Source organism: Pimephales promelas, chromosome 23 (assembly GCF_988280905.1).
Source record: "Pimephales promelas chromosome 23, fPimPro1.hap1.1, whole genome shotgun sequence".
Classification (NCBI taxonomy): Eukaryota; Metazoa; Chordata; class Actinopteri; order Cypriniformes; family Leuciscidae; genus Pimephales; species Pimephales promelas.
Window position 1 is genome coordinate 29,149,864 of NC_142791.1, and position 27,667 is coordinate 29,177,530.

The 27,667-nt window shown below is 39.8% G+C and overlaps 2 protein-coding genes across 2 annotated transcripts; one reads left to right on the plus strand and one right to left on the minus strand.

Annotated features, from left to right (window-relative positions):
• Window positions 1–2,510: 2,510 nt before the first annotated feature.
• lrrc32 (leucine rich repeat containing 32) lies at window positions 2,511–9,477 on the minus strand. The gene is made up of 3 exons (XM_039670339.2): window positions 9,333–9,477; window positions 7,604–7,694; window positions 2,511–4,550 (listed from the first exon to the last, which is right to left on the minus strand). Exons 2-3 carry the CDS (start codon window positions 7,688–7,690, stop codon window positions 2,649–2,651), a joined length of 1,989 nt encoding a protein of 662 aa, XP_039526273.2. The 5' UTR covers window positions 7,691–7,694; window positions 9,333–9,477; the 3' UTR covers window positions 2,511–2,648.
• Window positions 9,478–13,147: 3,670 nt separating this feature from the next.
• On the plus strand, window positions 13,148–23,120 carry klhl35 (kelch-like family member 35). The gene is made up of 8 exons (XM_039670298.2): window positions 13,148–13,286; window positions 15,581–15,932; window positions 16,867–17,360; window positions 18,812–18,996; window positions 19,722–19,840; window positions 19,980–20,168; window positions 21,865–22,053; window positions 22,624–23,120. The coding sequence occupies exons 2-8, from the start codon at window positions 15,582–15,584 to the stop codon at window positions 22,885–22,887; spliced, it is 1,791 nt and encodes a 596-aa protein (XP_039526232.2). The 5' UTR covers window positions 13,148–13,286; window position 15,581; the 3' UTR covers window positions 22,888–23,120.
• The last annotated feature ends 4,547 nt before the right edge of the window (window positions 23,121–27,667 follow it).

Here is a 27,667-nt window from a genome sequence, read left to right on the forward strand (position 1 = left end):
ATATATTTACATAGAAAACAGCCGATTTACATTGGAATAATATTTTATTTTTTGACTGTATTTTTAATTAAATAATTTCAGCTTTGATCACAGGAATAAATTATAATTTACTATATATTTACATAGAAAACAGCCGATTTACATTGGAATAATATTTTGTTTTTTGACTGTATTTTTAATTAAATAATTTCAGCTTTGATCACAGGAATAAATTATAATTTACTATATATTTACATAGAAAACAGCCGATTTACATTGGAATAATATTTTGTTTTTTGACTGTATTTTTAATTAAATAATTTCAGCTTTGATCACAGGAATAAAATATAATTTACTATACATTCACATAGAAAACAGCAGATTTACATTGGAATAATATTATGTTTTTTTTTTTACTGTATTTTTAATTAAATAAATTCAGCTTTGATCACAGGAATAAATTATAATTTACTATATATTTACATAGAAAACAGCCGATTTACATTGGAATAATATTATGGGGTTTTTTTTACTGTATTTTTAATTAAATAAATTCAGCTTTGATCACAGGAATAAATTATAATTTATATATTTACATAGAAAACAGCCGATTTACATTGGAATAATATTTTGTTTTTTGACTGTATTTTTAATTAAATAATTTCAGCTTTGATCACAGGAATAAATTATAATTTACTATACATTCACATAGAAAACAGCCGATTTACATTGGAATAATATTTTGTTTTTTGACTGTATTTTTAATTAAATAATTTCAGCTTTGATCACAGGAATAAATTATAATTTACTATACATTCACATAGAAAACAGCTGATTTACATTGGAATAATATATAATAATTTGATTTTTTTTTACTGTATTTCCATGAATGCAGCCTTGAGTAGAATAGAGAAGCATTATACATATTTATATGAACAGTGGAAACTGCAGTCAAACGAACAGCAGCGGGTCATTTCCTGCAGCGCTACTTCCTGTTTGAACAGATGATGTCATTGCGCTGGGGTCTGCATTGCTCTAATTATTGATTATTCATGCTGTTTTAATAACCTTATAAAAGCTAAACATTCTTACATCAAGACACATCTAATGACTTCACATAGTAGGCCTAAGTCCGGGTTTTTAAATTATTACACTTATAAGTGAGTTCATATTTAATAAATAAATAAATAAATAAATAATTAGGTCAAAATAAATAAAAAATAAATAAATGCCGATTGGCTCAGAAAAATAATCTTAATTCAGCGGGGAAATTATTGTTCTGCCCCCACCGCCACATGATGCGTGTTCTTGTTTAAAGCACTCACTTCATTTGAATAATTAAGACCTAATATGTTTTGTTTTTATATTATATATTTTTAAATCATTTTGCATCTCCACTAAAGACTGTTTGGATAATCGTGCTGGAAAACAAGGCTACAATATTGAGGAAGAAGCTCGTTGTTTGCGGTCCAGACCACATGTGATATTCCTAACACAACGTCTAAACACACATTTGAATATTGTCTAATATTAGCCAGCGGTTACGCAGACCTAAAGCTGGAGTCAACGAGATACGAGAGCGTTTCCTTTTCAGTTTATCATGCAAACTACTTTGGGTATTTTGGATTGATGTATTGATGATGATTTTGGCCTAATTTGGTCATGTTGAAGTAGTGAGGAGGAACACACACGCTGACGACGTAACACAGACCTTTTATTTAGGAAAATACTTCATAAATAGATTTACACAGTAGTAGTTGTGGTACAGTTCCTTCATATAGTAGTGGCAGCTCATACATGACGTGTGTCTGGAAAGCAGAAGGTCCGTGACTCAGACAGATAGGAGGAAGCTCAAACACGCGTCTATTAATATCTGTGGTGATGATGAGCGCTTCCCTCAGCCGGGATCTCCTGTCTATCTTTGTCCCCGCTCATGATAAACACACCAGGGTCGAACTTATTCCAGGCTGGAAAATCTAAAAAAAGACCAAACAAACATTGCGGTCTATGTGTGTGTTCATGTGTGCGGAGCTAAATGTGATCAGCAGTCAAACACGACTTGAAGGGATAAATCTCCAACACCAGGATAGGAAACCGAGCTCAACAACAGGAAAGAGGTGCAGGTGTTGCGGTAAAACGCTTCCTCCGTCCATGACATTCCTTCGGCTAATGCACAACACGCATACTGGCTCGAGATCTCTGAGTCAATCTAGCGTGTGCACCATGTTTTGCATTGGTCAAGGGCGGTTTCGCAATATGCAAACATATCGCAGGTACATTTCACTCCAATAATCACAAATCACAGTCCATAAAGTGCATGCAATATACATCAGAGAGTGTAGTGTTGAGCCTGCTTTTAATATTCAGGCTGTCCTGTTTATTATACAGTGTAAAAAGTGTTTAGTTCACTTGCTTAAGGCAATTTTATGTCAACAAATGTAAAAAAAAGCCTGACAATTCCACATTACTTAATTTTTTGTTTTTGATAAACTTAAGCTAGGTCAACTAATCGCTTTTTACGGTGACTGGTTTGTGCATTTATGGTGGTGCGTTTCACATTGAATTGGTTCCAGATCGCCCACGCATCACATACTGAAACCTGGGGTCATGCATTCGCCACCAGTCAGGTGAGAACGCTCTGGTTTCTTTTCCCTCTTTCGCCTTCAGATTCAAGCTTTGAAGCCTCTCTTGAATCTATTCCTCTTTGAGTGACAGAGCTTTATGGTGACGGCCAACACCAGCGCCATTCCCAGCGCCAGCGCCACGATCACGCTGATCCACAGCACCTTCCCGTCGGCAGACTCGCAGTGCTCCGGCTTCACGCCGCTCACGCTGATCTCCACGCGCTCCGAGTCTCGGGAATACCAGCACGTCGCTCCGGAGAGGTCCGGCACCGTGAGTCTCTCCTGCCGGAGGAGCGCGAGGAGGTGCGGGTTCATGCAACAGCTCAACGGGTTCGATCCCACGTATAAAGTCCGCAGCGACTCTTGCAGCGTGACTTCATAAAGCGATACTAAACTGTTGTTTTGCAGGTTGAGCGACTCGAGGGAGGAATCCCCGCTCCATAGGGAGACTCCCGTGAGCCGGTTCACCGACAGATCCAAGGATTTTAGATTCGGGAAAACGGTGAAGTCAATTGTTAGGGACTGAAGTTGGTTTCCCTTTAGGGAGAGATGGGAAAGCGACGCCTCCAGACCGGAAAACGAAGCCGGGATAACGTCAACGCCGGGATTCTGGGATAAATCCAGGATTAGCAGCGGGCTTCCCTGGAGCGATCCCGGTGGAACCGAGAACAACCCGTTTTCCGAGAGGTACAGGTACCTGAGGGTCGGGATCGAGGAGAGTTGGACGCAGCCGAAACTCGGGTTTTCCGACGGAGAGCAGATGCTGAGCTGGTTCTGCTGAAGATGAAGGCTTCGGATGCTGGGGAGCCTGAGGAAAATCCCGGCGTCTAGCGTTTGGAGAGCGTTTCCCCCGAGGCGGAGCTCGTGTAGCGCGGCCAGCGCGTTCAGCCCGAAGGAAAGGTTCTGGAGATTGTTGGAGCTGATGTCTAGCGTCTCCAAAGAGTTCAGACCGCCGTCGTCCACAGTGAAGCTTTCTAAGCAGTTGTAGCTGATGTTCAGGGTTTCCAGCGCAGTCATGCTGCTGAAGAACGAGGACGGGACCGCTTTGAGCTGGTTGAAGCTCAAGTCCAAGTAAAGCAAGCTGGGAAAATCCTGGTGCCTCTTGTTGACGCACAACGAAAGAGGTTTATCAGGATCAGTCATTAGATATCCACTTTCCTTCAGGTTCTCCAGCTCTTCTAACGGACCGGAGCAATTCACACTCCGCAGGAGATTTCTAGACAAGTCCAGGTATACGAGCTTGTTCCTTTGGGGAAGGACGGGGAAGTAGAGGATTTTGTTTTCTCTCAAGTCCAGATACTGAAGCTCAAACTCCTGAGCCGAGTCGTCGGCCTGGAAGTTGGTCAAGCTGTTCTTGCTCAGGTTCAGCGTTTTGAGCCGAACGAGGTTGAAATCTGTAATGCATGAGATGGAGTTCATGGACAGGTCGAGATCGGAGAGTCCCGTCAAGGACTCGAACGCGCCTTCTTCGATCTCTATGATTACGTTGTTGTTTAAGTCGATGCTTTTTAAAGCTCGGGATCCGTTGAATGTGGATCGGCCTATCTTAGTGATGCTGTTCCCGCTCAAAGACAGGTTGGTGAGAACCGGGGCGTCGTTCAGGAAGAAGTCGCTCATATCCGTGAACAACCCGTTTCCGGATAGATCCAGTCGGCGCACGGATGTGAGAGTCCCGACGTGTGTTTTCAGAGACGCGTAAAGATCCAGGGAGTTTTCCGACAGATCCAGCTCCTCCAGAAGGCTCGTGTCTCGGAAGAGTCCCGGCTGGATGAACTGGATCTTGTTTCCGTGAAGGTTGAGATGTCGGATGGTGGAGGAGGACGGCAGGTCTCGGTCCGTGAGGTTCTGGAGGAGGTTTCGGGACAGATCGAGCCGGAGGATGGTGTCCGGGATTTGCTTCGGGATCCGTCTAAGGTTCAGATTGCTGCAGTCGAGGTCCTCCTGGAGCTGGAGAAGAAACAGGGCTATTAGTCAACATCAGTGTCAGAGCCAGGGTTTCTGTGCATGCCTCTTTCAATATTAATGAAGTGCATGTCTCTTTAAATGATAATGAGGTGCATATCTCTTTAAATGATAATAAGTGCATGTCTCTTTAAATGATAATGAGGTGCATGCCTCTTTCAATATTAATGAAGTGCATGTCTCTTTAAATGATAATGAGGTGCATGTCTCTTTAAATGATAATGAGGTGCATGCCTCTTTCAATATTAATGAAGTGCATGTCTCTTTAAATGATAATGAGGTGCATGTCTCTTTAAATGATAATGAGGTGCATGTCTCTTTAAATGATAATGAGGTGCATGTCTCTTTAAATGATAATAAGGTGCATGTCTCTTTAAATGATAATGAGGTGCATGCCTCTTTCAATATTAATGAAGTGCATGTCTCTTTAAATGATAATGAGGTGCATGTCTCTTTAAATGATAATGAGGTGCATGTCTCTTTAAATGATAATGAGGTGCATGCCTCTTTCAATATTAATGAAGTGCATGTCTCTTAAAAAGATAATGAGGTGCATGTCTCTTTAAATCATAATGAGGTGCATGCCTCTTTCAATATTAATGAAGTGCATGTCTCTTAAAATGAGGCATGCACCTCATTATCATTTAAAGAGACATGCACCTCATTATCATTTAAAGAGACATGCACTTCATTAATATTGAAAGAGGCATGCACCTCATTATCATTTAAAGAGACATGCACCTCATTGTCATTTAAAGAGACATGCACTTCATTAATATTGTCATTTAATGAGGTGCATGTCTCTTTAAATGATAATGAGGTGCATGTCTCTTTAAATGATAATGAGGTGCATGTCTCTTTAAATGATAATGAGGTGCATGCCTCTTTCAATATTAATGAAGTGCATATCTTTTTAAATGATAATGAGGTGCATGTCTCTTTAAATGATAATGAGCAATTGCTCCCCCCTCGAGTAATGCCTTGGCGGACAGTACACAAACGGCTAAGGACGGAAATATGCTAATACTGGACAGCCCGTCAGCGTTTGTGGGCGGAGCATGAGCATTATGACATCATATTGTTCGGACAATCCAAACGGCTTGATTATTGAGAGTGTTTAGGCTTTCTCAGGATTAAGAAAATGTGAATTGATTTTCTTCATTGTTTGGTGGTTGTGTCCACACACTGCAAACACACATCTATGCAAACACCTTATAAAAGTGCAAGTGATCAGTTTGTGCCTTTTGGGATCTCACACATAGCAGAATATTTTAGTCATATATAACAAATACAGTTTTGACTTTTCTTAGTATTTTTGTCTTGTTTCCAGTCCAAATATCTAAAAATTGTTAAATAAAGATACATTTACTATACGAGTGAAACGCTATGAGATATTGTCTTGTTTTCTGGGGGAATAAAACAAAATGAAGAGTTGTTGCTTAAAGAAAGTGCGAGTACAAATGATGTGGACGTCAGAATGAACAGATCGTCCAAAGTTTGAGTTTCCCCGTCTGCATGTTCGAGTCTGAGACGGGATGTAATCAACCCAAACGGGGACTTCCTTCATCTCTATGATAATTAAGCCATTATGGGGATGAGCTCATTCTCAATTATATTTTGGAGTGCAAGCAGACTTCTTACAAAAGCAAAATCATCTGCCAATGAGGTCAGAAAAATAATCTAGTTTCTGTTTAATTAAGATTGTTCTTCTGACCCCATTAGCAGATCATTGTGCTTGTTTTAAGCAACAACTCTCTTCATTTTGATGTGTTTCCCCAGAAAACAAGACTTCATATCTCATGATCTTCATACTTCAGTAAATACATCCCGATTTAGGCATTTTTACATATTTGGACTGGAAACAACACAAAACATCTTTTTTTGTGTGTGTGTGCATTGGCTGTTTCCTGGAGTATTTCAGCACAAGGCTGAGCGTTCGTCCTCTCGTCTCCTCCTCACACTCGTAACCCGCACAGATCAGACGCAGTGTGATGTGTTCATCCGACACAATCTGCTCATTATATACAAATATTCTTCATACGGTGACATTATAAAGACGAGGGACCAGAAATGATTCGTCCACTTTGAGCTGAAGTGTGTTTTCTGCTCTTTTTACACACACACTGAACAACATGAAGCATTGCTTGGTCACTGGTTGAGCTAAACTGGTATTATCTAATTGTGGAGTTCAATTGAACAGCTGACAGATATTCAACATAACTCATGTGTGAGAGTCCAACAGAAGGACGAGTTAGACTATCCACTGAGTTCTGCTCATGTTTCATAATGAGAGAGATGTTGAAGGCGTCTGGATAATGTTGGTTTGACTGTATGTCCACTAAAGCTGAAGCGTTTTCTAAGTCACCAGTCGTCACGTAGAGCTAAAATGATTATAGATTTAATGAGATTCTTAAATCAAGACACATTTACATTACAGGAGAAGAAGCAGAATGAACATATTGAATCTTGGCTGTGAAAAATGCATCAAAATGAAGTGAGTTTGAAAGTGAGTAGAAAATCATCTTGTTTTCCCTTTAAATTAAGTTTATTCTTCTGTAAACTCTACTCAACTAAGTGAAGTAAAATCAACAAAGAAAATAAATAACTTGTCCAATAAAAGGTTGAGGCAATAAAAGGTACTTTTAACTCAAATCTATATCTTCTTTTCCTTTGAATTCAGATGATGGCCATAATGAGCATTCCTGTAGCGTCTCCAGATGACGAGTCCATCGGCTGATTCCAGTTCTTAAAGTTTTAACCAAAAACTCGCTTCGTTTTGATGCATTTTTCAGAACGCAAAACTATCTGCTTAATTTAAGTATGTTTGACATTCGTGCTGGAAAACGACAAAAATGCAAAGTTAGAAAATAATGTCGTGTGCAAGACTCGACCGAAGACGCATCAGTCTACTCTATTAGAGACAAACAACGGAGAGCTCACTGTTTCTGTCATGCTGACATTTCAACAAAGTCTGTTTCACTTAAGCAACTGAGTTACACACACACACACACACACACACCTGAATGACTGACACTCACCTCTCGACAGGCCGAGGCCGGAGCGGGACGTCTGAAGGCCAGGACCGGCTGGACCACGAGCACCAGTATCCACACACACGGACCCATGATGCTACACACACACAGAGAGAGAGAGAGAGAGAGATAAAGTGCAGCCATGACATCACACACTGCGCACTGCTTCTGTTTTTAACAGATGATGTGGAAACACATGTGTCACTGTCTCAAACATGATCTAGTTTCTGTCAGATATTGGACGTGAACAGAAACGCCCACACGTCGAGCACAGCAGAAATATAATAAAGGTTAAAAGTCGTTTCCACATCATGTGTTGAAGATGATCAGAGAGATGTTTCAGAACGGCGATTACTCATCCTGAACCAATCAAAGACGAGAACAACCGCAAGATCGGAAAACAAAACCTCAGTCTGATCCTCCAGACAGAGACTCAACCATATACAACAGACGTCAATCACATCATTATCAGATCATAACATCATCAGATCATAACATCATTCAATCACATCATCATTCAATCACATCATCATTCAATCATAACATCATTCAATCACATCATCATTCAATCACATCATCATTCAATCATAACATCATTCAATCACAACATCATTGAGGTCATCATCAACATCATTCACATCAACTGTGTGCAGATCATTGTTTACAGAAACATTTATCCAAATTAATTGAGTTTGTGCTTAAAAACAGAACAAATATCTGCAATGGTGTCAGAAAAATAAACTTCATTCAAAAGAGAAAACGAGATCATATGTGTGTTCTGTGTGTGTGTGTGTGTGTGTGTGTGTGTGTGTGTGTTCTGTCTCAAACTCAACTGGACAGTTCTCAGTAAATAAGACTAAAGTAAGAACATAATTAGTTTTGCAGTGTAATTTCATTATTCAGTCCAACAACTTCCGTCAGCTGTAGTGTGTGTGTGTGTGTGTGTGTGTGTGTGTGTGTGTCATCTCAGTTCTGTTACCTCAGAAGTGTTTGTGTGTGTGTTACCATAGTAATGAGTTACCTAGGTAGTGTGTGTGTGTTACCAAGTAATGTGTTACCTCATAAGTGTTACCTAAGTAGTATTGTGTGTGTGTGTGTGTGTGTGTGTGTGTTTTACCATAGTAATGTGTTACCTCAGAAGTGTGTTGCCTAAGTAGTGTAGTGTGTGTGTGTTACCTCAGTAGTGTGTTATCAAAGTAGTGTATGTTACCTCAGAAGTGTTACCTAGTGTAATGTGTGTGTGTGTGTGTTACCATAGAAATGTGTTACCTCAGAAATGTGTTACCTCAGAAGTGTAGCGTGTGTGTGTGTGTTACCTCAGTAGTCTAGTGTTACCTCACACGTGTTACCTCAGGAGTGTGTTACCTCAGATCTGTTACCCCAGTAGTGTGTGTTACCTCCAAAGTGTGTTACCTCAGTTGTGTTACCCTGGTAGTTTGTGTGTACCCCAGTAGTGTGTGTTACTTCAGTACATGTAGTAGTGCATGTTACCTCAGTAGTGTTTTACCCCAGTTGTGTGTGTTACCTCAGTAGTGTGTGTGTGTGTGTGTGTTAGCTCAGCAGTGTTACCTCAGTAGTGTGTGTGTGTGTGTGTTACCTCAGTAGTGTGTGTGTGTGTGTGTGTGTGTGTGTGTGTGTTAGCTCAGCAGTGTTACCTCAGTAGTGTGTGTGTGTGTGTGTGTGTGTGTGTGTGTTAGCTCAGCAGTGTTACCTCAGTAGTGTGTGTGTGTGTTACCTCAGTAGTGTGCTTCTCCAGTGCTGTTCTCTCTCATGCTGCTCTCCTCAGTCTGGCTGAAGCTCAGGACTCTCTCTCTCTCTCTCTCTCTCTCTCTCTCTCTGCTCGATACACATCCTGTGAGAAGAATATCCTGCAAATACTCACTTGTTTTTTCCTTCTGAGCTCAAGCCTCTAGGATTGGTCAAATCTGACCTCTCCCTCCCTCTCTCTCTCTCTCTCTCTCTCTCTCTCTCTCTCTCTCTCTCTCTCTCTCTGTGTGTGTGTGTGTGTGTGTGTTCCTAAAACACGTTGCGCGCGGTTAGTAACTGTTCTGTAAACTCGTCGTCATGAACTCGCCCCTCACTCGAGCACTTGTAGCTCCACACACACACACACACACACACACACACACACACACACACACACACACACACACAGCCTCCTCATGATATTTCATCAGTCCTGTCCTGTGAGTGTGTGTCTGATGTTAATGTTAATGTTAATGTTAATGTTTATGTTTATGTTTAAATTAATATTAGTTTGCTTGGAAGGATGTATGTGTTATTCGTTATTTCTGTTTATTTCTATTATTCTTTCTATTTCGATTTTGTTCATTTGCAATTAAAATATTTATTTTCTATTATTGTCTTTATTTTTAGATCTGCTTTACGGCAGAATTTGCATTTCTCATTTTTTATTGTTTTTGCATCTTGATTCTGTTATTTTGCTTTAAAACTATTGTATGAAGCTCAATATAAAGCTGAATTCCAAGTTAACGTCGTTTAAAAATAAACCTGTTGAGTAGTTAAAGCAAATTGCTGCGTCACTGTGTGTGTGTGTGTGTGTGTGTGTGTGTCTCATATGACCGCGTATTCCCACAGCATCTTCAGGGATTCCCGGGATTCATTCAGGATTCCCGCGGGAAAACTCTTGCTATTTCCGCAAGCGCTTTGCTTTCGGTTGTGATTTCAGTTTTTCCCCCTATAGTTCATCTTCTGTCGAGTCAAAGCAGAAAACAACAACTCTGATTATGAAATAAATTGTTTAAGTGGGCTAATGCAAAAAGACACGAGTTGACATATAATAAGCAGGTGTGTTTATAATACACTATAACAATAATACACCCATTGTCAACAGAACACGGATAAATAGCCTAATAGTTAATGATTTGCTAGCAAGAGAAAAAGATAAAGAGAAAGATAGGAGAAAAAATCGCTTTATTGTGTGTTTGTCGTGTCGCCCACACTTTTCAAGATCGTTATTGTCATCTGTAGGCCTACTTCTTCAGTACAATTAAATTATTATTCTGTCCATTCTGTGATATTTTTATTTTTCTTAGCTGTTTAGGATAACTTTCTTAAGGGATTGTAGGAGATGACTTTTCTTTATCTGTCTCTCTTCACAGCATAAGGATAAATAACTTTATGAAGGCCAGAAGCGCCATCTACAGGCCAGAAGCGCCATCTACAGGCCAGAAGCGCCATCTACAGGCTAGAAGCGCCATCTACAGGCTAGAAGCGCCATCTACAGTCCAGAAGCGCCATCTACAGGCCAGAAGCGCCATCTACAGGCCAGAAGCGCCAAAAATATCAAACTTAAGGCAATGTCTCCTTTCACACCGTCACACTGTTCTTAACCTCGTCACATTCATATATTTATTTATTTATTAAGTGGGGAAGAGAATGAAGAATTGCCCATTAAATATGCATTTCTTGCTGATTACCACCTGACTAACACAATAACATTGTGGTTTCAGTTAAACAAATTGTGTCTAGAAGTTTTTTAATTGTGTTAGAAGTTTTATTTTTAGCTCCAGTTACATTTTTTATGAGGGACACATGAGCACTAGGTGGATGTTTGTTTTATAACACGTTTTGTGTAAAATTGTTTTAAAACCAATTACAGGGTTGAGAATAAGTGTTCTAAAAATAAAACAAAAAAAATAATAAAAAGGTATTTAATGCCTGAGGTGGGAAAATATGATTTGCTGGAGGTTTGATATATGCATTTAGAAAATAAATCATATGCAGTTTAAAATAAAGATCAACAGAGGATTATCATATTGTTGATAATAATCACGTGTCTCCCTCTAGCGGACACTTCATCACATGACACGTGACCGACGCTTATAATCATCAGCATTCAGAGATTTACAAGATTATTCACTAGTTTTATAAATTCGATTTTTTGTCTGCATTTTCATTGTGTCATAATTCAAGTCTGTGTTCCCCTGTCTCCTCTCATGTTTTCAGTTCCCCATTAGTTTGATTAGTCTCCCCAGGTGTTTCTTGTTAACCACACCCCCTTGTTATCTTGTCTAGCTAGTTTTCCCCTGTATTTATACCCCTGTAGTTTAGTTGTTCCTGGTCAGTCGTTGATGTTCCTGTCTTGCTGTTCCGTGTTCCTGCTCTGAGTTTCTGGTTAAGTAACATGTTTTTATTTCATTAAATAAGTGCTGCACATGGATTCTCTCTCCACTTCACTCCTTGCCCTACGTGACGCATTGCTTAATACAATATTTTCACAAATTAAAAAAAAAATAAAAATGACAAAAGAAGATCAGGCACAGGAGAAATAGGCCACAAAACTCACAACACGTGTTCAAGCCTTCAGGTTGCACATTTCACAGGCTTTTTACCGTATAATAATTATATTAATAAATAATAATACATCAGACACTGACTTTACCACCTGGTAAAAAATACAATAATACACATAGCCTAATCTATACTTTCTTAAAGAAATGACTGTCTTTTAATGTCCATAGCAGAATGCTTTTGATCTTTTATGGTTTTATTAAAACTAGAATCCCTCAGGAAACGGGTCACATGACAAGAAAACTGGGCTAAAATAAAGCCACATCATCGTGATCATGATTACCCATATACTGATCAGGAAACAGACTGGATCATTTCCAGCTTCAGAAATGCGTCTGAGCTTCTCTCTCTCTCTGTGTGTGTGTGTTTGGTGATGATGGAAAAAAATCCCAACCAACTTGATCTAAAAGTGAAAGTAAAATCCTAATAAAGAAAATAAAATAAAATTTATTACGATGAATAAGGGTCTGATCTAGGACCCTTTGAGTCATTACTCGAAAAAAGATTTGTTCATTTTGATTTTGAGTTTAAACAGGAGAGTCACGAACGCGCATCACAGAACAGAGCAAGGCGAGCATTTGAGCTTATAAAACTTAAACTTTGTTATTTATTTATTAAATGAGCGATCGTTTCGCTTGATAAGACCCTTATTCATCGTCTGGTGTCGTTTAAAGCCCTTTGAACAGTTTGCAGTTTGCACTGAAACTGTCTTTTGGACCGTTTGGTCCCCATTGAAGTCCATTATATGGAGAAAATCCTGGAATGTTTTTATCAAAAACCTTAATTTCTTTTCGACTGAAGAAAGAAAGACATGGACATCTTGGATGATATGGGGGCGAGTAAATTATCAGCAAAAGCTTTATTAAAGTGAACTACTCCTTTAAGACCTCTTTTAAGGCTTAAGATACTTTCTGAATTACTCTTTTCTTTACTAGGATTTTTTCTTAATTTTAAGAGTAAACACCCACATTTCTGAGAATTTTCTCAGAATTTTGTTACTAGGAGCGACTCTTTAATTAAAATTCTTTACTGCTCAATATATACTTACATATGTGTCATAACATGTACAAAACCCTCAATCACGGCTGCTTTTATTAAAGTGCACATTATAAGAGTTATGCAACATTCTCCATTTGTGCAGTCATTATCCGTCGCTGTCGTCATGAACCACGGCTGTGTTTGCAGTGTGGCAGAACTCGTTTACACTCATGACAGCCGTGATTCTCCAGAACAGGGAAGGGAAGTCGATTTAAAGAGAACAGGGAAAGAGTTTCCTTTATGCAGATGAGCTGCTGAAGCTCCGCCCACACAGAGATATACCTGCCTCAGGTGAGTCTGCGCTCACTGATGAAGAAGCTGCAGATCCGCCACACAGGTGAGCTCCCATAGAAATATCTATAATCATCTCAACTCTGTAAACGAGTGGAATAACGGTCAGTACTGGGTTTCTGTAATGTGACTTTTTAAAAGATGTGTTTGTTTCATCATTTTTAATCTTCAATGTTTTCAACACCTATCCCATAATTTCTATCCAATGTTTTCTTGTAATTAATATGAGCTGATTAAACTTAGCATGTCAACTGCACAGGGTTATTGGAGTTCATTAAAACTATATATAAAACTATATAAAACTATATATATATATATATATATATATATGCATTTTTGTTATTGGAATAAAATAAACATTAACTGAAACAAAATAAAATATAAGAAAACCTGTTTTATTTATTATAAATAATTTATTTTCATTTAAATTATTTATTTATTTTACGCATTTAAAACTTAATTAAGTTTTAACTTAATTTTTTAAAATATATTTTAAAGTTGTAAATAAAACAAAGATTATATTAGAAAATACTATTTCAGTTTTTCTACTTCAATAATTCACCTATAATTTAATACGGTAATTGCAGTTTGTTTGTGATTGTTTGTGAAGTTTAGAAACAGTTTTTACACCAAAATGTTTTCAGAATACTAAAAAAATGTAAACTGAAATATCAAATGATAAAAACGGCAAACATGATGTTCTTCCTCAGGGTTTCTGTCTTGCGCTCCAGCACTAATATCTAAAGATTATTACATTTTAAAAAATCTTTAAAAAGACACTTTTACTGGAGAAGCAAAGTGACTGAAGATATTGAATCTTAATTATTCAAATGAAGCGAGTTTGTGCTGAAAACAACATTTAATAATAAATAATTAATAATAACTAATACAGAAAAATAAATAATTGTTTTCCCTTTGAAAGTTATGTTTCTAACTCTGACACTGACATATATGTTATATATAAGCATGAACTCATTTTGTCATGTCATTTTGATCATATTTTCTCAGTGAACAACACTTAATATCTTATTCGTTTTGTTTCTGCACATTTTACTTCATTTTTCGTTTTTGCACACAGATCTTTTACATAATTTCAAGTAAACTCTACTTAACTAAGTTCAGTAAAACAAATAGCAAAGAAAGAAACTTAGCTGAAGTTTCCTTTGCAATAGTTTTAACTCAAGCAATATAACACTGAATTAAACCACGCTTTTAAAATGTATGCTTTACTTAGAAACATCTAAATAAATCATACAATAGATATTGTCTTCACACTTTGTCTACATTATAGAAGTAACGCGGCAGCTGGACACAGAGAACTCAATATTTATACAAAACACAATGACGGTCGTATCCGTTGGATCATTTTGGAGTAGAAAATGAACTCCATATGTCAAGTTACTAACCCTAACAACAAAAGCAGTGATAAAACAGTGTAAATACAGCTGTTAAACACACACACACACACACCAACCGCGTTCATTATTCAAGCCTTAAATACTTAGTAGTGAGTACCCCAGTGAGTAAATATAGCGGTCTTGCCTGAGCCAACTTTTCATCTACACATTACGTGTTCATTTTTCTGTCGCATTTACAGAATTATTTTATATCAGTGCAGTGAATGCATCTTGATTTAAGAATGTTTAGATATCTGTGTGATATAAAGACAGAAACACTGAGGAGGGAAATCACTGACTAAAACTCTAATCAAATGTGAAGACTAGAGATGCATGATATATCGGTCACCATATCGGTTATCGGCTTTCAAATATAAAGAATTATCGGTTATCGGCTTTTCAAATATAAAAAATTAGCGGTTATCGGCTTTCAAACATAAAGAATTATCGGTTATCGGCTTTCAAAAATAAAGAATTATCGGTTATCAGCTTTTCAAATATAAATAATTATCGGTTATCGGCTTTCAAATATAAATAATTATTGGTTATCGGCTTTCAAATATAAATAATTATCGGTTATCGGCTTTCAAATGTAGAGAATTACTGGTTATCAGCTTTTCAAATATAAATAATTATCGGTTATCAGCTTTCAAATATAAAGAATTATCAGTTATCAGCTTTTCAAATATAAATAATTATCGGTTATCGGCTTTCAAATATAAATAATTATCGGTTATCGGCTTTCAAATACAAAGAAATATTGGTTATCGGTTTTTATATATAAAGTATGATCAGTTTTCGCCTTTCAAATATAAAGAATTATCGGCTTTCGAATATAAAGAATTATCAGCTTTTGAATATAAAGAATTATCGGTTCTCTTATCAGCCAATGTTTTCATATCAGTGAATCCCTGGACTAACACAGCAACTGTTGGTTTTTCAGAATGGGCATCGACAGCAACGGAGAGCTGATGGACAGCAGGTCAAAGGTCGGCTTCTGCTCGGGCTCGTGTCACGCCGAGCACATCCTGCAGGTTCTGAACGGATACAGACGGAGCGGCACCTTCACAGACGTGGTTCTGCAGGTGGACGGATGTGAGTTCCCGTGTCACCGCGCGTCTCTGTGCGCTAGCAGCGAGTTCTTCCGCTCGATGTTCAGCAGTAATTTCCGGGAGAGCCGGCAGGCTGTGGTCAAGCTCACGGGGATCTCCGGGAAGGCCATGGATCAGCTGCTGGACTTCATGTACGAGGGCCGGCTCACGCTGGACGGGGAGAACGTGGAGAGCGTGTTCCAGGTAGGGGTGTAAATCGGATACGACATGATATCGATTCTCTCAGCCAGCGCTACGATATTTGCAGATACCTCAAAAAATTCTGTGATACGATTACGATTCGATTCAGGGTTCGATATTTAGATATTATGTGCCAAGTTTACCCCAGACAGCAAACTGACATTGAATCAACGTGGAAACGACGTCTCTCATGACATTGAAACAAAGTTGATTTTGCTCATCGAATTAACGTTGAACCAACGCCAGACGCGGCATTTTTCAAAGCTAAATAAAAATCGAAAATTGGTTTGCTTTCATAACGTTGAAACAATGCGTTGATTTCAAGTTGATTTTCCGTTAGTTTTGAAAGAATGACGCGTCTGACGTTGGTTCAACGTTTATTCGATGAGCAAAACAATGTCAGATCAACGTTGTTTCGATGTTATATTTCCACGCTGATTCAATGTCAGTTTGCTATCTGGGACACAATCAGTTACATTTTTATTAACTCACAAACACAACCACAATATATAACATGAACGTTTGTTAATCTTTGTAAAGTTAATTGAAACAGCTCTGGCGTATACCTAAGGACTGAACCCAGATTAGCGATTTTGAAGTTTGCACAGAGATTTCGTTTTTCAGAAATGTTCACCGATCGTACCTTGGAATCTAACACTGTTTTCATGTGAAAGAACGGGCCGGAGCGTATTAACTGTCTTCTGTTAGCGGCGTCGTGTTAGCGGCCGCTAAGTTAATAACTAATGATCTTTACAACGGAAGTGAATCAATCAAAACTAACTTTATCTGGACAGTAACTTTACTCTAGATCTGCTGTAAAGCCTAAACACTCTCTGTGACTGTAATCTCCCATCCTAAAGCTGCACTGAAACATCTGTATTGTTAAAGCGCTGTATAGATGAAGGAGAGTTGACTATTATTGCACCCGTACTTCCAGGCCGCCGACCAGCTGCAAGTGTCCGAGCTTTCCCGAGCCTGTGTGCAGTTCCTCCAGGAGCGCGTCTGCCACTCGAACTGCCTCGGGCTCATGACCTTCGCGGGCTTGTACTCCCTGCAGCCGCTGCAGGATCAGTGCCGGTCGCTCCTGTACCGGGACTTCCAGCAGGTGCTCCGGCACGAGGAGTTCCTGGATCTGGGCCGGGAGCGAGTGCTGGAGCTGCTGGGATGCGAGCGGATGCTGGTGAGCGAGGAGGTCCGGGTGACGGCTGCGCTCCGATGGGTCCACCACCGACCGGACCAGAGGACCGGAGCGCTCCGGGAGCTGTTGGAGACGCTGCGTCTGCCGCTCCTGGATCCCGGGTTCCTCGCCGGCACGCTGGAGGCGGACGAGCTGGTGCAGGAGTGCCGGGAGGTCCGGCCGCTGCTTCAGGAGGCGCGCTTGTACCGGGCGTACGGGCGGGAGGTGCAGTCGGACCGAACCAGACCCCGCCGGTGAGTCCAGATCACTTTATTCAGCGTTTACTCATTTTACTGTATTTTTAATGATGGTTTTTTATATACGTACGGGGGGAGGTGCGTTCAGCGCGAACCAGACCCCGCCGGTGAGTAGGGTTGGGTACCATTTGAATTTTAACAATTCCGAATTTCGATTCCAATAAGATAAAAAAAAAACAACAACCTTGATATCATTCAGATTTAGTGTGTAACTGCAGCTGAATATCATGAGCAGAAATCATCCGCTGAAGAACACTTACACACGCAGCGTTTGCTTTACAAACACAGAAGCCGAACTAATGTATACACTTCAAGCATTATTAAACACTATAAACACTCAGTGATTAAAAAAGAACAAATAAAAAATTAGCAATCACAACAAACAGACACAACTGAACAAATCTTTGTTCAGTTGTGTCTATTTGTTGCTAATGCGATTGCTAAACAAATAGTGTTTTAAGATTTTCAGGTTCAGGAACTGTAATCAAAAGTAAAATAACACTGCAGTTTATACATAAAATATGCATTACAAATTCAGTTACAAAAGTTATTCAGTCAAGAATGACAACTTTTCGTTCGTGTGAAGATGTAAACAACACTGGTCCAGAAGCACTTCCTGTTTCAGTTTTTTAACACTACATAAAAGCTGGGATAAAATAAAACCAACAGAACATTTAAAACTGAATCAAAAAGTTAAACAAACATCTTTAAGATGTTTTATTTACATGTGAAATAAAGAAAACAGTTACAAACTGAAACAGGAAGTGTGTCTGGACCATGTGTTGTTTACATCTTGTGAAATGGTCTAATGTTAGTGCTGTCACTTTAAGAGCTGCGCGGGTCCAGAACTCGCGCTTGAATGGTTTAAAATCATATTGAAATGCTCACAAAGAAATTGATGAGGGATTATATTGCTGCGTTCATGTGCTGTGGTAATTATGGTAAATACCAAAAGACGACGTGGAAAATGCACATGAACACCCCCTCATGTGGTATTTACTACTGAGCAACTCGATGAGATAACCTTTGACCGTTTCAAAATGGCGGAGAGCACCGCGAGAGTCGTGAATGGTAAAAAATATAAATACATTCATGATCTAGAAAATATACAGCATATTATTTACCTTTTGAGTTTTTTATAAATCATTTTCTTGCTGTTGTTGATGACTTAAGCAATCTAAAATAGTTTTAGCTAAATAACTGGTCTGGATCTCCATCTTTTTACAACATTACGACAACAAAAGCACCTGAACGCAACGCACTGGTAAATACCAGTTCACAAGTGGAAAATATCCTATTTTCCATAGCACGTGAACGATTTCCAATTCCCAATCCCAACCCAGCCGGGTAGTCCCGCCGCTTCAGTCTCTGGTGGTTTTGTTGTCCTTCAGGTAACGTTAAGCACTGAATATATTATATAAGCCCGCGTGCCTGTGTGTGTGTTTCAGGAGCTGTGGCTGGGCCGAGATGATCTTCGTGATCGGAGGCTGTGATAAGAACGGGTTCTCCAGACTGTCCTTCATGGAGAAGCTGAACATGGAGTCCAGGGAATGGCTCTCGGCCAACGTTCTGCCCGGATACTCCAAATCCGAGTTCGCAGCCTGTGAACTTCAGAACGACATTTATATATCAGGTATAACAGATGTCTGTATCGGTTCTCGTGCTGGAATCAGGTCTGTCAGCGTGTGTGTGTGTGTGTGTGTGTGTGTGTGTGTGTACTCTATCAGCTCTGGCATCAGCATGGAATGTTTTGACACGGGTTCCAGAGAGTCTTATCAGGATCAGGATCGGAAGTCAAACGTGTGTGTGTGTTTGTGATCTCTCAGCCATCTGTTAGTTCAGCCAAAACATCATTCTGTCACGCGTTTGTCATGCTTCATTTACTCCTTTATTCCAAACATATAACATGCTATTTTGTGAGTTGTTGTTTTCTGTCCGGACAATACATTGGAATGGAAACATAATGTGAACCAGTTTCACTTTATTTACATTCACATTTGCATCATTTCTAAAAGATTTTCCTCTTGAATCGTCTGTGAAATTCATGTAAATGTATGAAAACCTTTGTAATAATGTGACACATTATAATAAATGATTGTATTATATCATGACAAAATGATTGCATTATACATCTTTGGCCAATTTGTGCAGTCCTGTATATTTTATTTTGAAAATAACAATATTACTAAACATTAACTAAAAATAAAAGATTCAACATTTGATCTAATTTGCATGTGACATTGCAGAAACATGAACACGCAAACATGTTGTTAAAATGCTGAATTAAAATCTTCAGGAACATATTGCATGTCTAAGAGGTTGTGCTGACAGGTGTGTGTTGTGTGTGTGTGTGTGCAGGCGGGCAGCTGAACAGCGCAGACGTGTGGCGCTACATGACGCAGCTCAACCAGTGGGTCCGAGTCTGCGGGCTGAACAAAGGCAGATGGAGGCATAAGATGGTGTCCATGTGTGGGAAGGTGAGGCTCGATCGTTTCAGCATCAAACACAAGAACGAACGAACTGATTCATTTGACTCATTTAACTCATTCACTGCCCAACAGCAGCAAGTGTTCTGTGGTTCATGTGCTGTGTGTGTGTGTGTGTGTGTGTGTGTAGCTGTATGTGGTCGGCGGTTATAACGGTCGCGAGCGTCTGTCCAGCGTGGAGTGTTACAGTCCTCATGAGAACACCTGGACGAACGTCTCTGACCTGCTGATGCCCGTGAGTTCTGCCGCTCTGAGCAGCTGCGCCGGCAAACTCTACGTCATCGGAGGAGCCGTGAGCGAACACGCCAACACTAACCAGGTGAGACTCGTTAACATGCTAACACATGAGCAAACACTCCAACACTAACCAGGTGAGACTAGTTAACATGCTAACACACGAGTGAACACTCCAACACATGAGCAAACACTCCAACACATGAGCAAACACTCCAACACATGAGCGAACACGCCAACACTAACCAGGTGAGACTAGTTAACACGCCAACACTAACCAGGTGAGACTAGTTAACATGCTAACACATGAGCAAACACTCCAACACATGAGCAAACACTCCAACACATGAGCAAACACTCCAACACATGAGCGAACACGCCAACACTAACCAGGTGAGACTAGTTAACACGCCAACACTAACCAGGTGAGACTAGTTAACACGCCAACACTAACCAGGTGAGACTAGTTAACATGCTAACACATGAGCAAACACTCCAACACTAACCAGGTGAGACTAGTTAACATGCTAACACACGAGTGAACACTCCAACACTAACTAGGTGAGACTAGTTAACACGCCAACACTAACCAGGTGAGACTCGTTAACATGCTAACACATGAGCAAACACTCCAACACTAACCAGGTGAGACTAGTTAACATGCTAACACACGAGTGAACACTCCAACACTAACTAGGTGAGACTAGTTAACACGCCAACACATTAGCAAACACGCCAACACTAACCAGGTGAAACTAGTTAACACGCCAACACATGAGCAAACACGCCAACACTAACCAGGTGAGACTAGTTAACACGCCAACATTAACTAGGTGAGAATAGTTAACACACCAACACATTAGCAAACACGCCAACACTAACCAGGTGAGACTAGTTAACACGCCAACATTAACTAGGTGAGAATAGTTAACACACCAACACATTAGCAAACACGCCAACACTAACCAGGTGAGACTAGTTAACACGCCAACACTAACTAGGTGAGAATAGTTAACACACCAACACATTAGCAAACACGCCAACACTAACCAGGTGAGACTAGTTAACACTCCAACACTAACCAGGTGAGAATAGTTAACACACCAACACATGAGCAAACACGCCAACACTAACCAGGTGAGACTAGTTAACACGCCAACACTAACCAGGTGAGACTAGTTAACATGCTAACACACGAGTGAACACTCCAACACTAACCAGGTGAGACTAGTTATCACGCCAACACTAACCAGGTGAGACTAGTTAACACGCCAACACATTAGTAAACACGCCAACACTAACCCGGTGAAACTAGTTAACACGCCAACACATGAGCAAACACGCCAACACTAACCAGGTGAGACTAGTTAACACGCCAACACTAACCAGGTGAGAATTAGTTAACATGCCAATACATGAGCGAACACGGCTACACTAACCCAAACCAGGACCCAGTGTTAGCTCCGCCTCTGAAGCTCCACCCCTGAATACACTGTTAAGAGCCACACCCACATCTCAACAGCCAATCAACAACTGACGCACAGAACCAAGCCCCGCCCCACGTTTGTTTCTTTTTTGACAATCCGTTAATCTTGGATAAACGTCACAACACAACAAGAAATGCACTTTTCATGACGACATTAAGATTGAAGCATTTAGATGTAAATATTGTTTATTATTCCTGTTATTGATTCAGTTTAGTTCAGTAACTGTAAAGTTGCCTTCAGATATAAGCTGCTCAATTCTGTCATTATTCAGAATCCATCATGTTCCTGTCACAGGTGCAGTGTTACGACCCGTTGACGAACCGGTGGGCGTTTGTGTCGAACTGCCCGTTCTCTCTGCGCTCCATCAGCGCCGTCACTCTCGACGGCTGCATCTACGTCAGCGGAGGCTTGCTGGACCACATCTTCTGTTACTCGCCCAGTAAAGACAGCTGGAGCTCTGTGGCGGTGCTGCCCGTCAGAGTGGTGAGAGAACACACACACACACACACACCCAGTCTGCACTGGAAATACACACTGGACCAGAACCCATTTTCCCTCAGAAATGTACATGCGCTTAGAGCAAGGACGCCCAATGTAACGGTGGACTGGAGTTAAACGAATAAAGGTTTTACACACGTGACAACGTAAATGACAATAAACCGCATGTTATGTCAAAAAGAGTAAGTAAATGTATATACTAATATTCAAAATTGCTAAGTTTGACATATACAGTAGGTTCATCTAAGTGAAGTTGAGGAAACATGATTGGGCGCATGGACATGTTCCTGGCAAAAAGTGTTTTTCGGTTATGTTAATTCGGGAACATCTATGCCACATTAAAGTTGATGAACATTTTTGTAAAACATGCATTTGGAGACACAATGTTTTCGTTTTTAATGACTTCCGAACCGCATTTTTACGCTGAGACGTGTTCTTATTCTCAGCGTTACGTTTAGATTCAGACGGCGTTTAGATTCTGGTGATGGGTAAAAGTCCACAGCGGCGCCACTGAGACGTGTTCTTGAACCGCGTGTGTGTGTGTGTGTGTTTCAGGAGGGCTGCGGCCTGACGGCGTGTGAAGGGAAGGTGTATGTTGTCGGGGGTCGGAGCGAGTCTTCCTCTGCCCTCGATCAGATCTGGGCGTTCGACCCCGCGAGTGGAAAAGTGACCGAGGAGAAGCCGCTGACCCGATGTCTGAGTTACCATGGGTGTGTGAGCGTCTTACAGCGAGTCGGACCCACTGACACACACACACTCTCCTCGTCAACCAAAATTGAAACATACACACACTCCTCATCAACTAAAACAGGCATCTAGTCCAACTGGATTCATCTTCAGAGGTTCTGCCCTGATCCGTCCACTGACGAGTGCTGCAGTTGGCATGTAATCCATCGAGTGTTTGTGTATTCTCATTATTATCGGGTTCTGATGAACTCTGTGTCGCTCACTGCTGGAAATCCCAATGTGAATCTGAATCAATTTATACTGTGAATGTTTTTAAATGCTTTGTTTGTAATGTTATATGTGTTTAAATAAAGACTAAAAGTAAAGCTTTATTGTCTTAACTCTAGATTCCCAGAGCTGCCAAACCCTCTCCGGTCCAGCGTTTGCTCAAGCCTGTGTTCAGGGCACTTTTCTTTAAATGAGTATCAAAGAACAGTCCAGTAAGGTTCAGGCGTCAACATCAAAAATATGTGTGTGTGTGTGTGTGTATGAAGGTATAGAGAAGCCTTTTGGCTGGTTTTATAAAGTTTTTATTTTATTTTGCATGTTCACAAATTGAGTTTTTCTTTGCAACGCTGTGTGATGAGGGACAGTTTTCAGGGATGTCTTGAACAATACTTCACTATAGAAGGGCAGATGCAGGAGTCGGGAGTCGGGGGACATTTTCAGTAAATCAGTAAATGTTCCCAAATGAGCCAAGAAATAATGTGGAATCATTTTTATCAGGTGCCATCAAAATGGATGCAGTAGAGGGATAATGAATAAATACAAAAATAAATACATATGAAGAGTTCAGATGCAAAAGCCTCTAAATGCCATTTGAAATTTTCTTCTTTAATGATGATTTTTATCAAACTTGTATATTTAAGTTCAGTAATTTCACTTAAATGGCAATGATAATTACCTATTAATTGTTATTTAAGTGAAATTACTGAACTTAAATATACAAGTTTGATAAAAATCATCATTAAAGAAGAAAATTTCAAATGGCATTTAGAGGCTTTTGCATCTGAACTCTTCATATATGCAGTGCCGCTGCTAGCCATTTTGGTGCCCTAAGCATAATTCCTTTATAATGAAATATTTACTTCTTTTCTTATGAAAGAATCAGATTGCACACTACATCACAGAGACTAGTTATTTGATGCAGGCCCGGATTGGCCATCTGCCAATTCTTGCACATGCCAGAAGGGCCGGTGTGATTTTCTATTGTTTTGGTCCGAGACACAGATAGTTGCGTGTTCTGAGTCAGTTAACACAATCAGTCAGAGCGTAAAAATACGGGATATTTTTAGGGATGGCTGACGCGAAACAGACGTTTCGAAGCTTTGCGAGATCCCGAAGCGCAGATGATTCGAAACACTGATCCGAAGCGTGATTCAAAACACCTACGTCACGTGACTACGGCTAAACGAAGCGTCTAATTAGTGTTTCCTCAGGTGGAGTGCTCCGCTTAATCAGGGTTGAAACCCGATGGTGGGTCAAAGACTCTTGCGCTTAGAAAGGTATTTGGGAAGTTTGGGGATCCAGAAGGATCAAGTCTTTACATTGATCTTGTTGCTACACTCAAGGCCTTGAGCGAGAAGACAACACGAAGCAGCCGACTGTGCGCGCGAAGGCCGACGGTTATGCTGAAATACCAACCCATCCTCATTACCCAGAGGTACGTTTTTACGCATCTTCCAACAACTCCACTTTCCAAGTATTTGCAAACTAGTGGAATGGATTTGCTCACGGCCCATCGCTTCGTCACAAGCACACAAGACAATCTGAAAAAATATGTCAGATATTATCATGTCCATAGCCATCATGCCAGATATTTTGCTGATAAAATGCAATTGTAATATACATTTTATTTCATTACTATTTTGTAATGAACATTCACCCGCCAGTGGGTGCCCGCCAAACGGAAAATCTACCCGCAATTGGCGTCTTCCGGGTGTTCATTTCAGACCTCTATGCGCCTCAGTCTTATAGACCATTTCACAAGATGTAAACAACACTGGTCCAGAAGCACTTCCTGTTTCAGTTTTTTAACACTACATAAAAGCTGGGATAAAATACAACCAACAGAACATTTAAAACTGAATCAAAAAGTTAAACAAACATCTTTAAGATGTTTTCTTTACATGTGAAATAAAGAAAACAGTTACAAACTGAAACAGGAAGTGCTTCTGGACCAGTGTTGTTTACATCTTGCAAAATGGTCTATATATGTATGCCTACAGACTACAGTGTGAAAGTCATTGCTGCCTTGTGTGATGTGTCTGGGGATGAAAAATGTTCAGATTCTGGGGACGTTTTTGCAGTGTTGTAGTACTCGAGACTCGGACTCGTCTCGGACTCGGTCTCGAGACCATATTTTAATGGTCTTGGTCTTGTCATGGACTCGTGTCCATTTGGACTCGGAATTGACTCGTACTCGAACATTTTTTTTTAGGACTCGAGTTCGAGTCCACTCGAGTTCAATTAAAAATATTTTTCATGATTATTAATGTATGTTAATAAAATATTTCTTTAAATTGATTGACACGCCCAGTGATTGGTGATTTTCTAGTGTGCAACTGCGCATGACAAATTGTAATAAAATTACTTTTAACACCACCTACTATGTGGCCTTTTTACCCTAAACTGATCATGTTTTTTAAACTCTAAGTAAATTCAGTAAAAAAAAAAAGGATTTCTCTAAGTAAATAAAAGTAAATTAGGTAATCAACCCTCACTGGTCTCGGTCTCGACTCGGACTCGACCGTCTCTGGTCTCGGACTCGACTCTCTCTGGTCTCGGTGTCGACTCGGACACGAGTGAGGTGGTCTCGACTACAACACTGCGTTTTTGTAACGTCATCAAGTAGTTGGGCCAGTGAAAACCACAAATGCCAGGGCCGAATTTTGGTCCCAGTCCGGCCCTAATTTGATCTGTATGTTTACATCTGGAAGACCTATTCTTTAGAGTGTTTGCTCATCTGCAATACGTCTATGTTTCCTGTCAGATGGCATTGCAAATAGACATTTAGAAGATGTCTTCAAGATTGGAATGTATGATAGGAGATAGGAGACAGCAGATGCTCTCCAGATGAAGGGATCTTTAACAGACATCTTGCCAAAAATATACTATAAAGGAAGAATTTGAACTGTAATTATAACTAGAAAAAAAAGTTTGATGACACAAACTTTAAGTTGGCTTGAGAAAGCCAGACCAGAGCGTTTGAATAATCTTGAAGTTTGAATGAAGTTTTAAAGATGGAATTAGAAAGAAAGAAAGAAAGAAAGAAAGAAAGAAAGAAAGAAAGAAAGAAAGAAAGAAAGAAAGAAAGAAAGAAAGATGGATAGATTAGTTAGAAAGATAGATTAGTAAGAAAGAAAGATAGATAGATAGATAGATGTTTTTGGCAAGAAGCTAACATGATTAACATGTAGCTAGCTTGATGCTAATATGATTAGCATGTAGTTAAGATGATTAACATGTTGTTAGCGTGATTAGCATGTTGTTAGAATCATAATAGCATGATTAGCACGTTGCTAGCATGTTTTTAACAAGAAGCTAGCATGACTAGCATGTAGCTAGCTTAATGCTAACATGATTAGCATGTTACTAGCATCATGCTAAAATGTTTTAGCAAGAAGCTAACATGATTAGCATGTAGCTAACATCATAATAGCATGATTAGCATGTTGCTAGCATCATGCTAACATGTTTTTAACAAGAAGCTAGCATGACTAGCATGTAGCTAGCATCATACTAGCATGATTAGCATGTTGCTAGCATCATGCTAGCATGTTTTAGCAAGAAGCTAGCATGACTAGCATGTAGCTAGCATCATAATAGCATGATTAGCATGTTTTGCTAGCATCATGCTAACATGTTTTTAGCAAGAAGCTAGCATGACTAGCATGTAGCTAGCATCATGCTAGCATGATTAACATGTTGCTAGCATCATGCTAGCATGTTTTAGCAAGAAGCTAGCATGATTAGCATGTAGCTAGCATCATAATAACATGATTAGCATGTTGCTAGCATCATGCTAACATGTTTTTAGCAAGAAGCTAGCATGACTAGCATGTAGCTAACATCATGCTAGCATGATTAGCATGTTGCTAGCATCATGCTAGCATGTTTTTAGCAAGAAGCTAGCATGACTAGCATGTAGCTAACATCATGCTAGCATGATTAACATGTTGCTAGCATCATGCTAGCATGTTTTTAGCAAGAAGCTAGCATGATTAGCATGTAGCTAGCATCATGCTAGCATGATTAGCATGTTGCTAGCATCATGCTAGCATGTTTTTAGCAAGAAGCTAGCATGATTAGCATGTTGCTAGCATCATGCTAGCATGTTTTTAGCAAGAAGCTAACATGATTAACATGTAGCTAGCATCATGCTAGCATGATTAGCATGTTGTTAGCAAGAAGCTAACATGATTAGCATGTAGCTATCATCATGTTAGCATGATTAGCATGTTGCTAGCATCATGCTAGCATGTTTTTAGCAAGACGCTAGCATGATTAGCATGTAGCTAGCATCATGCTAGCATGATTAGCATGTAGCTAGCATCATGCTAGCATGTTTTTAGCAAGAAGCTAGCATGATTAGCATGTAGCTAGCATCATGCTAGCATGATTAGCATGTTGCTAGCATCATGCTAGCATGTTTTTAGCAAGAAGCTAGCATGATTAGCATGTAGCTAGCATCATGCTAGCATGATTAGCATGTAGCTAGCATCAAAATAACATGATTAGCATGTAGCTAGCATCATGCTAGCATGTTTTTAGCAAGAAGCTAGCATGATTAGCATGTAGCTAGCATCATGCTAGCATGATTAGCATGTTGCTAGCATCATGCTAGCATGTTTTTAGCAAGAAGCTAGCATGA

What these genes read in the sequence shown, in the direction of transcription:
- lrrc32 (XM_039670339.2), bottom strand. Translation starts at nt 7,690, where the DNA reads ATGGGTCCGTGTGTGTGGATACTGGTGCTCGTGGTCCAGCCGGTCCTG. An exon ending in CGGCCTCGGCCTGTCGAGAG is followed by an intron (nt 4,551 to 7,603) that starts GTGAGTGTCAGT and finishes TTTCTTCTCCAG; the next exon opens with CTCCAGGAGGACCTCGACTG.
- klhl35 (XM_039670298.2), top strand. Translation starts at nt 15,582, where the DNA reads ATGGGCATCGACAGCAACGGAGAGCTGATGGACAGCAGGTCAAAGGTC. An exon ending in AACACGCCAACACTAACCAG is followed by an intron (nt 20,169 to 21,864) that starts GTGAGACTCGTT and finishes TTCCTGTCACAG; the next exon opens with GTGCAGTGTTACGACCCGTT. An exon ending in CGGTGCTGCCCGTCAGAGTG is followed by an intron (nt 22,054 to 22,623) that starts GTGAGAGAACAC and finishes TGTGTGTTTCAG; the next exon opens with GAGGGCTGCGGCCTGACGGC.